General features: G+C 31.5%; 1 protein-coding gene across 2 annotated transcripts; it reads right to left on the bottom strand.

Moving 5' to 3' along the window:
* Positions 1 to 6,838: 6,838 nt before the first annotated feature.
* Positions 6,839 to 11,857, bottom strand: LOC122581260 (protein PALE CRESS, chloroplastic). 2 transcript variants are annotated; one of them, XM_043753447.1, is made up of 8 exons: positions 11,724 to 11,857; positions 11,575 to 11,642; positions 10,621 to 10,815; positions 9,830 to 9,916; positions 9,236 to 9,286; positions 8,940 to 9,119; positions 8,045 to 8,227; positions 6,839 to 7,706 (listed from the first exon to the last, which is right to left on the bottom strand). In XM_043753447.1, exons 1-8 carry the CDS (start codon positions 11,824 to 11,826, stop codon positions 7,680 to 7,682), a joined length of 894 nt encoding a protein of 297 aa, XP_043609382.1. In that variant the 5' UTR covers positions 11,827 to 11,857; the 3' UTR covers positions 6,839 to 7,679. The 2 variants fall into 2 exon arrangements, with proteins under 2 accessions (XP_043609382.1, XP_043609381.1); XM_043753446.1 differs by lacking the exon at positions 6,839 to 7,706 and having other exon boundaries at positions 7,815 to 8,227.
* Positions 11,858 to 12,975: the final 1,118 nt, after the last annotated feature.

Raw genomic sequence — 12,975 nt, 5'->3', positions numbered from 1 at the left:
CTTTTACTTCTTTGGCTACTTATAATTATACTTCTATTATGAAAGCTTTTCTAGATATTTTTTTAACTGTATTGTTTAGTCGTAAACAGGACTGTCGTTACTTCTCTTTATATACCAATTTCTATCTAAGGTACTTTTAGCAGATATATGATACCTACAACCTATAGGTTACTTTGCTGCTAAGAAGAACATTAATTTCTTAATTGATGCCTAAATGCTTTAAATTGTCATATATATCAACTACCAGTCATCAAAGATGGTTCCAAGTGGTGACTTACCTATCGCTCTGGTGAGCATGATCTTAAAATCGACCAGTGTTACTTTCAGCCTTTTCAAATATCGATCAAAAATTTCATCTAATATACACAAAGAATTGCTATGTTGATCAATCTGAGCATTTTCGCTATCATCATTCACTACTTTTAATACATGTTTTTGTTACTTAATTTAATGGTTAGTCGTAAGCAACACTTTGATTACTTCTCTTAACATACCCATTTTTATATAACGTACTTTTCGCATAACTTATATGATACCCACAAACCTTCACGTTAGACTGCTTATAAAAAAATATTTACTTTGTTGATCGGTGCTTAACTGCTTAAAAGAGTGGAATGAGTCATCAACGATAATTCCAATTGGTGATTCACAGGCAACCATCGACAAGTGTATAACATAACATTTAAATCAACTATATATGAAATACCTATGAATCTTTTTAAGACAATATTATCTTATTTTAATAGATACAGTAATCTACAACCAAATTAAAATATAACATCAACTTCAATTAAATGTATTTAAATTCTATAAACATGGAAACAAAACTATCTAATATACTTGGCGATCACCTACAACATCATTTACTTTTTTAAAATATTCATTATTACCTATATAAACTATACTTTTGTTGATAACAACCATCACTTTCAATGGATTTCATACAATCTAATGGTTAACTCTTTTTTTTAGCTGACTCTTTCTCTTTTGGTACTCTTAAATATAGATCCTATTTTTACTTACAAAATTATAACGTAAAATTTGTTTTAATGTGTACTACAGGATTATATTTTACGGATGGTTGCAAACTCTAAAGCTTGGAGCTTACTATTGTTGAATCACGAGAGAAACATCGAAAGAAAATGCAAAAAATTGAAGAACGACGACAAGTTAATTTGGAAAAGTTTAACAAGATAGATGAAGAAGCCGACAAAGTTGCGATTAAGGTGGAAAAAGTGTTTGCCGAACTAGATGAAAAAATGGAAAGAATGAGAACCATAATAAATGTAAACAACAAAATATAAAATTTTTTTGTTATTTTATATTTTCATAGACTTACGTTTACCGAGATCATCTAATAAATTTTTGATTCAACATTCATCCTCTGTGTTACATTATCTATACGTGCATCGTTTTATGTTGTTATGTTAAAAAAAAACATCTTTTCACAGCCTCTCTTTTTCAATGATGAACCGAAAGATTGTGACCGTAAAACGCCTCGGACTACTTAAACACCTCTTGCGCTTCTATACCGCCTCATACATGATACAAGTACGCCTCGCCTCAAAACGCGCCTCGGGGCTATCTTAAATCTTTGCCACGTTGGATTTTATTCTATGTGTCATGTCCATTTTTTCTTTTACAATAAACCTCATTTATTTGATTTTTAATTAAATATAAATCTTTAAATAATATTAGAATCTCAAAGTTTAAACATTCTTCGGCAATAATGTCAAATAACTAAAACTACATTTTGATATATATAATTTAAAAAGTTACTTGAGTAACAAATAACTAAATGGGATATATGATCCGTTTCAAATATTTTATAATTATAAAATATATGATCATAATTTACTAAACTAAATAAAAATACTTAATAAACTAATAAATTTTTTTATTTACTCTCATATTTAATTAACATGCCTACGATATAAAGATATTTGTCTTGAACACAAAGATAATTAACTTGCAAAAATCCAAAACATCTATATAAAATCACATGTCCTGTATCTATTTTCTCATATATTCATCATTCTTCTTCAATTACTTTCAAAATTATCTTCAATTTCATATGGCTCAAAAACTAAAATACCTATATCAACTTACACCCATCAAAACATCTTGAAAAATAAAAGTCAGAATTATTCGTTTGGTTATTACGCCTTACGATTATAATCTACCATCCACGGGAACGATACGTTTGTTCTTAATGGACTATATGGTAATATTGAAATAAAATAATTTTAAATTTTATTTCAATATCATACATTTGACAACATTATAATAACGTTTTTTTACAGGGAGACAAGATACTTGCTGTGTTAGAAAAAGCATTGATCAACAAATTTGAACTTGAATTTCCAAAAGGAACTATTGTTACACTACAAATTTTTGACGTTCTACCAAACAATTTAACAAGCTTTCCTATTCAAAATTCTTACAAACTACTACTCAATCGATCAACTAAGTGGTCTAAATCAAATCAATTTCGAGGACCTCTTTATGGATTCAACTTTACTAATTTTAAAGACATCTACAATTTAAACAAACCTATTTCATTCGGTATTGGTATGTTATTTTATACTTCCATGATCAGTATATTATATAAATAATGTTATTTTACCTATTTTTTATTCTTATACAATTTTTATTATTGTAATATACTATTAATAATTTATTTACTTCAATGCGTAGATATTATCGGACGTATTCTTCAATATGATATACTAGATGAGGTACAAAATGACAAAGAGACAAAGGTTTTATTACTGCATCTACAAAACACAACGTATGGATTTTCTTCTAAACATCATCTTTAATAACTAATTATTTTTTGCGTATTTTATTCAACTTAATTAAAATTACATTTCTTTGCTCAGCAATTATAGCATATATTGCATGCTCGCTGGGACATTTGCAACTCAATTCTCATCTTACATTGCTTCACAACCTTCTAAAGACAATATTGTTATCATTTTGCAATTTGATCGAGTTAAAACAATAGGAGGTATCACAATGTCTAAACTACCAAAATCATCTTTATATTTTAATATATTCTTTACCAATACTAACGTTTATTCACTATTTAACAGGTATTATGTGGATAACTGAATGGGATTCATATTCATCTACCAAAATGTTCATAAATACTCATATCGCTGGAGTTGAACATCTAGCAAATATGTAGTTGATCGATTAAATTTGTCGCTTCTTATATTCCAATGTTGCACTATATTATTTACTAATTTCATGTTAGTCATTTATTGTCTTTAGATTTTAAAGAATATTATTCAAGCATTTAAACATCCATATTCTAAATGATTCATTTACACACATACATATGTACCATATAATTTCATCTCACTTAAAATAATTCATTCCTTAATCTTCCATACAATCGAAAAAAAAATACAAACTGAGTTTAAAACTTCCGCGCAACGTGCGGGTAAAAGACCTAGTATATATATATATATATATTTGTATGGATAGTTATTAATGTATTTTTTACTTTTGTTTTCTATTTGTATATTATATAATTGATTTCTTTTGAAATTAGAATAATTTGATGGTCCACGATTGCACAACTTATGTTTAAATTTAGAATACAAGAAAGAAAGTAAGCAGGTAAGTAAACAACAAGAACAATATAAAGTTCAATTGCAATACATCAATGCAAGGATAATCATATGTATCATTGATTAAACGATGAATACATGGTTGATCTTACACTTGACTTACAAGAATACAAAAGAACAAATATAATTGCTAAGTCTAGAAGATAAGAAAAACTTAAGCAATTACACACTTTTAGACGGCCAGACGCACTTAGCACAATGTGGTTGTGTTGCTTTATATAGAGAAAGATATGAGGCAACACAGCCTACTTTGATTGTGACTTGATGGTGGTTGTCGACTTCCAGTTGGCTCATGGTACTTGAATCATGTGCCTATTGTCTTCTATACCAAATCCGGTAAGAGAGAGAGAGAACCCTTGCTTTGGTCCCAACATGTACATTTTCCATTCTAGGCAAATTACAGTTGGTTAACCACCATGTGACCTTTTTGTCTTTATGTAGTTTGAATATTTCCCGCCAAGACAAACTTAGGTCAGCATGCATCTCGCTAAAGATTTTTCTTCATCTGCTGACGACTTGTTAACATACTTGCTGACGACGTGTGTCAGCGAGCAAGTCTTCTTTAGCGAATCTCAGACTTAACATAATTCAATTGACAAACAATGTAAGACTTGATAAAATTTTTTTAATAAGGATAACAAATAAAAGTTTAGTTGTTTCAGTTATGTTACTTATTTATCCATATTGTACTTGAAGTCTAACTTTACTACTTCGATGAAAATTGAAATTATTTTGGTTGAAACACAACCTAGACAAACAAAAATTGTGAATTTGGTTTTTTCAATTTTAAACTGAAACCGGACCAAATTCTAATTTGGTTTTTTTCATTTTAAATTAGGTTTTGGTTCGATTTTGGTTTTGAAAAACAAAAATAAAAAAAAACCGAAAAACCCGAACCAAATAGACCGAATAACCGAAAACCGAACCGATGAACACCCCTACTACGAGACTATCGATATAGGATTTGCTAGTATTATGCAGGGGGTTTATTTGATGGTTAACAAAAAATGATCAAGTAATTATAAGTTAACGGATAACGAGTACGACACCCGCACAATGCGATGGCGATGCCGGGGATGACGGTATAGTAGTGTCGGTAACTGTATTATTGGTTGTGGTGCTAGTGTCAAGTGGTGTAGGTTAATGTAAAAGGCTTAAAATGTTAATTATTAAAATAAAAGTTTAAGGTGTAAATTAATTTATTGAGGTCAAATTTAGTAATTTATAAAAACTATTTTCATAGTAGGTATTTATTAAAGAAAATTTAGTACTTTTGTATGCAGGGGTGTGCCTAAAGTAGGGGCAAGGGGGGCTCTTCAAAATTTAAATTTTATTATGTATTCTTAAATTTTTCATAAATTTTAAAAATTTTACTTTAGTTTTTTAAAATTTGCCCCCTTTTAGATTTATATTTCATAAATTTTTTTAATTTTGCCCTCTTTGAAATTTTTTTCCTAGTACCGCCTATCTTCGTATGTAACATTTGAGTAAACTATTTATAGGGGATAAATAATTTTTATAAAAGAGTAAATAGATAATTTTATGAACCTTCTCTAATATTATATAAAAAGTTATTATTATGGGTGAGGTCTTTCCCCACCCTGGTGGGCTGCTGAATACCCATTTGCGCAGTGGCAAAGTATCTTTTTAGACCTTCTAGCTTTTAATAAAAATTTCCAATTGATGGTAATGAAAATGAAAAACCAAATGACACAAAATGCTAATATGAATAACCATGGGACGACATTTTCTTTAAATTTTTTATTATGAACATTCACAAGAATTAGTTTCTTTTTATGAACATTCACGGGTATTATTTTCCTTTTATAAATTATTTTCATTGTACATAAGTCGGTAGTCTCCATCACACATCTAAAAGACCATATGTTTAGTTTTGAGCTTTGTGGGTAACCTCTACTTTCTATGACACATCTAAAAGACCATAAGATATTTAACCAATCTCTTTCCTAAAAATGTTATTTAAATCGTACAAAGTTGTTTTCTTACACCACTATTGGCCTTAAAAGTCGGCCAACCATTATAGGCTGATCATTATATTCAGTTTAGATCTTCGGATATCCCGTAAATCGAGTCTTAAAGTATAAATTGTGTTAATTATTTAAAATAACATCTTACTTTTCAATTTATCTCGTTTTTAACCATTTTGGTTTCATATAGCCATTCTACTTTCCGAATTTGTATCCTTTGTAACCGACCGTGTTTGTATCTTACACCTTACATTGACCGACTCAGATCGTTAATTAGTTGCTTCACGATATGTTGGGTAATCCTCACTGTGGACATATCTTGCCAGACTGAGCTAAGACTTTCTTCACCACTCTTGAGGCAGGTCTCTCGCCACTCTCGAGTCAGGTTCCCTCACGAGACATGTCCCTTGACGTCGCACAGCCCCGCACATGTCAAGTCTCATGATGAGGCACCACCCTAATACAGTCCCTGATGTATCACGTTGATGTGTATTTTCTAGTTTTAAATTTATATCACGAAATACCTAGTAACTGTCTACTACAAACTTGCGGGCAATGTACCCGTTCGTATGCAATATAATGACTTGGTAAGTACGAGGTCGAACACAAGGACTTATTAAGCAATTATTACAATAAAGTGATTCAGATTAAAAGGGGGTTTTGTGGCCGAATTGTCACTTTGCAAGAGTTAGTTGAAAAGTCAGTAATCTCGTAGGATTAATCGCAAGAGAATATTTGTTGTTGAATTTCAAACAATAATTTAAATGGACACCCACTTGGATCAGCTCACATGCCAATCATCGGGTCTAAACATTACTTGCATTTGTTGAACGACTCAAAAGATAGACAAGACGAACTTCCGTTATACTTGACACTTTAATTGCTCTAAATATAGTTATCGCTTCCGCGTTTAATTTCTATCCAAAACAATGAAGCATTAAGTTTTTGAGTTTATTTTCACGATTTAACCTATAAAAGCTTTCTTCCAAACTGCTTATTCACCTAATCAGATTCCTCTATCATAAGTGTTTACACATTCAAAATGAATTTAATTCTTTAAAATCTTTACCGTTGGTTTCTTCCAAACTCCAACAATTTTATGTTAATTATAGACCGATTAACCTTTTCATAAACTAATTGACAATGACATAGATTTCTTCCAAACTTCTAATTACGATTATCAATCAATAAATATAAAAGATAAAAACAATATTTAAACTCAAATAAATATGGATCTTCGATTCAACATGAAAAATCTTGTCCAACGATTGCAAGTAACATTCAAAACGACCCTATGACGTGTTTACTACCCAAGCGGGTGTAAAGAGATTTAGCCTCTCATAATGAAAAGATGAAAACAAACAATAGTATATGAAAACATAATGTACCAAATGTAGAAATCCTTCCAAGAATGACTAAATATCTAATACGGAATGATGAGAATAATCCAATTGTAATCTTGATCTTCAAGGATGAATAAACTGATGAAAACCCTCCTCTAAAGATGCAAAAATCGGCTGGAGAAAGTAAGGTTAGGTTTTGGAATGATTAAGCATGCTATTTATATGTTTCTAAAAATTCTTGTGCAGATTCGGCATAAGCTGCGGGGCAGCTAGTAAGCTGCGGCGCAGCTAACCTTGACTGTTGTTGACTTTTTGACTTCCATTGACTTTGCATAGATCAGTATTAGAGGAGCTGCGGCTCAGCTAACTAGCTGCTGTACAGCTCTTCTTGATTCCAGGTTTGACTTTTGTTGACTTTCTCCAAACTTCATCCAAACGACCCTTAATCATCCGTAAGCACTTATTTCACTTCAAGAATGTCGTTTTCTTCAGAAATACGCTCAAGTACTTGTTATTAACCTGAAACACTAACAAATACCATAAACGCACCAATTGTATACAAAAACGACTCATTAAACATGCTAAATCAACCATATTAACTGTGGGAAATGAGTATAAAATACGACATATCAGCGTGCCTCTGACAAAACATGTTCCTTGAGGTAGGCAGGTAGCAAACTCCCCTTGACACAGCTCGTTTTCTTAATGTGTCACTTTTCCCTGAGGGGGAGCGGTACCTGATGGAATTTGTATCTTCTTAATCATTAAGCTTTTCACATCATCACTTTATAGCCATCAAACTTTTTTAACAAAAATAGAATGTGATAAATCATAAATGTAAAAACTAGGTTGAAATTTTAGGTAATTAACCATTATAAATTTGAGTTCACTAGGTGGTAAATGTACGAGTAACTTGTAAACTACTGTATTAAACCTTTATGATTTTGAACATCCCTGGTATTATGCTACTAAAAAGCCCCCAAAATTGAACTATAGTTTTATCTATCACCTCCCTACAGAACTACCAACTCAATTTTATGGCAAGGTCCAAAAGAGCTTCAACTTGGCGAATCACCTTCTTCTTCTCTTGTTCTTTCAACCTATTTGCAACGGATTGAGGATCAAGAGCTTCAATCTTTGATCCCTCGGTTTCTGCTGGCCGAACTTCTTTTAGTAACGTGTCGACTTCTCTTATAAAATCAATTCTTAAAAGAAGATCATCTGCTTCCATTGCCGGTCTTGCTAGAGGGCCATGGTGCTGATGGACAAAAGAAATGTTGAACCACATGTTATGATTGATAGGTATAAATAAACGGCAATGATGTCTCACTTAAGTAAAAGGGGTCAATTTTAATTTAATGTTGACGGGTCAAACAGAAGATAAAAGTTCAGCTGAAACAGAAACAGGTCATATTGGTCGAATTTTTACAGTCACCCAAAGCATGTTTAAGTTCACACAACCTCCTAAGTTGTCAATTGTCATACAGTGATAGTATTAAACAACTAAAAAAAATTGTTGGCGGATCAACCCAACCTTTTATTATTTGTCCCAACATTATCCCCTTTTGACACGTTGTCCAAATCACCAGACCAGTAGTTTTAATGCCGCAAACCCAAATTTAGTAAAATGACCAAATAACCTCCAAATCAACTAAAAATCAAAACGAAAAGAGTAGGCCACGAGTTTTTTCAATAACTGTTTTAAAATTCGACCACAGTATGTTTAAGTATCTACAATCTCCTAAATATTTTCTTCAAAAATAGATCATTATTTCACGATATCTAATATATCAACGAATATTAATATATATTTTATAGAAGATAGAGAGAATACAAGTGGGTCATACTTGGCACAAACATGTATTGACCAGCCCAACATCTATCCAGTTTTAACCCCTAACATGTCTTGGCCCATTATTTAAGTAGTTCCTTTGGCATGAATATGAATACATACGAGATATTAGGGGTACCTTATCAAGATCAAACCCTGAGGGGACCAAGAGACTGAATGGATCTTCTCGTGGGAAAGTTTCGACCATGCGTTTTTTACATGCCTTGAGCCAACCATCGTCATCAAATCCATCATGCATGATTAAAAGATCATTGAGAAGTCTCATGGCTGGACTAGCTTGCCTCTTCAAGATCTCAGTCTGAAATGCACAAGCTTTTACTTGTAGATAGTTCAATAAAAAAGAAATGAAAAGTATAAATCCTTCATGACATCTAATATAAAAGTTAGATATAACAATGTAATGGAAAGACCAACCTCGACACGCCTGTATAACAGATCTAGACTTCTTACTGCATCTTTTTCTTCCTGGTAAATTAAGTGAGTTATGTGAACGTTAGAGCTCGCATTGGATAAAAAACATTGGTTAAACACAATCCCCTAAGGGTTCATATTTTGACGCAATTACTTAGGGATGAGCTGGGCAATGTTTTATCACCAACGGATCAAATGGGTAAATGAATAAAAATAAGCTAGAAATGAAACTGATCAAAGAGTCTCCCAAACTAAACTAAGTCTATCAAGTTATTTTAAATTATAAAAATCTACTATCATTTTACTAAAAATAAGATATACACTATTGCACAATTTGTGTTAATCATAGTAGCATCATTTAAATTCAAACTAGGGGAACCCCAATCTACCATTAACAAGCCACTTTGACCCGTTACCCACCCCGTCCATGTTGCCACTTCACCCTATTTGTAACTTTCTGTATAAGCCGCATGTATGGACGTTTTTTCAATGTTTTTGTTCAAATAAAACCGTCCCATGCTTTGAAAAGCAACAATATCTCAGAAAAAGGAAAGTTTGACAAAAAAAAAAAGAAATTTAATGATAAGGGTAGCATACATCACGGCGAGCAAGATCAAGACGAGTCCAGATGACCATAAGAACAAGTTCATTCAGTTCCCCTTTCTCCGCAGCTTCCTCAATTTTCTGAAGATTTGAAAACAATAGCTTTAAATTAAATCCACAATCCATTTTATGAAACTGTATGTCAAGATTATGGAAGATGTATAGTAGTGCAGACAAGGTTTCACGACATAAATGTGCTAGAGGTCACAAAATGGCAGGTCCGGTAACAAGTCAAGATATCATAGCATACATCAGTCGGAATAAGCCATACCAGGTTGACCCACAAATTCTTCATTGACCACTTCTTTCAAAGACTTGATGCATTAATGATGATTATAGAACTACCCTAATATGATGATAACAATCTAACTGTGACAACATTGTTAACCCTTTGTGAACCCGTAGAGTATCATATGTACCTAACACATTGTTAATCGGACTCTTTGTTTTATAACATAGATAACCCTTTTTCAGAATATTGGGTCAAAATTTCCATCTCCTGGTATCCAGGACGAAGAAACTTGGTCATAACTGTTCTGAACAAAGAAAACACCGAATCATCAACTTGTGCCGATCAGATTGGTCTTTGATCTGAACACTGACTTAGTCCCTGATCACACTGCTGAAGCATAAAAGCATCCATACTTATCCAACATCCCTAACAAGCATACCCTCTAATTTTGAATATGATACTTGACGTGGCAATAATTACTTAGAAAAAATGCATTCAAATTATTGTCATTAAAAAATAGACGAGTTTAGAAGAATTCATGGCAAACAATTACCTCTTCGACTTCTTCAGCAGATTTTATAAAACTGGACACCAGTTTTTTCGCCTTAAAAACATCTTCTTGAGGATAATTCTTCAACAACATGCCAATCTCCCGATACTCTTCAACTATCCTTTCTTCTTCTTCGTCTTCTTCTTTACGTAACCGCTCCAGCTCTTTTGTCTTTTCACGTTGACGGGCTTGCCATTCCTAAAAACAACTCAACATAAGATCTACCAAAAAAAAACTTTTTCAAAATAGAACACTCAACTTCCTGCCTACAAACCTAAACCAACCTAAACTGTAACTCTTAAACCCCAAATCCGTAAACTAGTGGTGAAGTAAACTAGTACATTTTCTGAAATGAAGGTGTTTTCCTGTTTCAGTATAAACTAAAACTAAATCACTTTAGGTTTTCGATACGAAATTATGTATATACAGCCCGTTTTATAGACTTTCCAGCTTGAATACTCGATGTAACCTAAACCTAAGTGAAGGGGATGAACTATGGTGACAACTTTATATACTACTTACTTTTATTCAAGAAGATAAACTGAAAACACTAAAAAATTTCATCTTTATCTTTCTTTCTTTCATATTTAGACTTAAATTCTTGATTACAAATAATTAGCTAAAAAGACATTAAATTTTTTGTTTATTTGGGCAATAGATGAGCTGCAGAGCAGAACCCATTATATAGAAGCTACAAATTTCAAGAATTTCAAGAAAATAACAAACTTGTAATCCTCTAGCTATAAAATCCCAGATAAACTTAACAAAAAAAACCCATAAAATCCCCTTTATTATATGTATATAAAAAAACTAAAAAATACAAAAGATAAACTAGTAATTTTCAACCATTTCTAGAAATTAACAGACATATCAAAAAAGGAAGAAAATAAAACAAATATTTAGAAAAAACAGTTAAAATAAAAATAAAATATTGAAATTTGTGATAATTTGAGTTACCTCATCATGAAATTCTTTGGGAAGACCAGCTAAGACTTCATCTTCTAGCTTCTTGCTTTTACACACAACTAAAAACACAAAAAATCCTATAAGAAAGATTATAAGAAGTATATATTATGTATATATAAAGAAATAATGGATGAACTCACATGAGAATTTGTTGGGAAGACAAAGATTTAAAGAAGTTGGAAGTGTGGTAATGGAAATGGTGGGAGGGAGAAAGGAGACACCAGCAAAGACTTGTGCCTGCATTTTTTATTTTATTTTTCTTAATGGGTGACAATTTGTTAGTTATGAATTTGTAGCTTTACATAAACGGGTAGATTAAAAAAAAAATACTATACATTAAACTTTTTGAATGGTTTATGACTTTATGTGTGTAATGATATTTGATTATTTGAATACTTATTATAAAATGCTAGTAAGTCCTACCGATAGTACTCGATGATTTTTTAGGATAGTTTTTGTTTGGTTATTAAAATTACGTTCATTTTTGCGACATATTTTGTGATTACATGATAAAAATTAGAAAAAAGTTAAAAGACATATTTAGAAGTGTTAAAAAGTTGTATAATTTATACACTTAAAACCTTTTAAAATACTTTTATTTACATTATTCCGTTAACATTAAATTACACTATTAATAATGTATCTTTTAAAATATTTCTATAAACCCTTACATCAATCATTTTTACACCAATAATCTATACCACTCGACGCCGCCTCTACCACCAACAATCGCCCCCATCACCACACCGTCGTCGTCACAATCACTGCCGCATTCCGTAGGTAACGTGCTGGTATAAAATGAAATGAATTAATTGTAGAGACATAATGTTTGACTAAATCTTACCTGTACCAAGGGTAGAGATGTTGCTTTTAGATTCCACCAAAGATAGAAAATGACCTATAACTTCCAATAATTGAACTTGTATATCGAATATTTCATCTTCATATTATTGAATTTGAATAACTTTTAACAATTAAGTGTGATTTTTATAAAGTTGTAAAGATAAGTTAACATATATTATTTATAGTTTAATTTGATATACTAAAAACATGAAATTGATAAGAAATGCGAATTTTAGAATTTGATTAGTAGTATACTAGTATTATTATGATCAGCTAGATCGTTTAGATAGGTACAAAACATCAAGCTACTTTATTCTGTGGTGTGGCAACTTTGATTTGGCATAAATCAGTATTTAGTGCAATTCATACTTCATTTTTTTGTTCTCCATTAAGGATCTATTTGGAAATACATGACTACGTGGGGTGGTAAAAAGGGAAATGAAAGCACTCAAAGGAATTGTAATGATTGGTTGTGGTGCATTTGGATTGCTAGAAATAGGAAGAGATTCGTTACTAAAGATGTTTGTGTGGAATCCATTTTCTATGATA

Source organism: Erigeron canadensis, chromosome 9 (assembly GCF_010389155.1).
Source record: "Erigeron canadensis isolate Cc75 chromosome 9, C_canadensis_v1, whole genome shotgun sequence".
In the NCBI taxonomy this organism is placed as follows: Eukaryota; Viridiplantae; Streptophyta; class Magnoliopsida; order Asterales; family Asteraceae; genus Erigeron; species Erigeron canadensis.
Note: the sequence above shows the minus strand (reverse complement) of the source record. Positions and strands in the feature narration are given on the sequence as shown.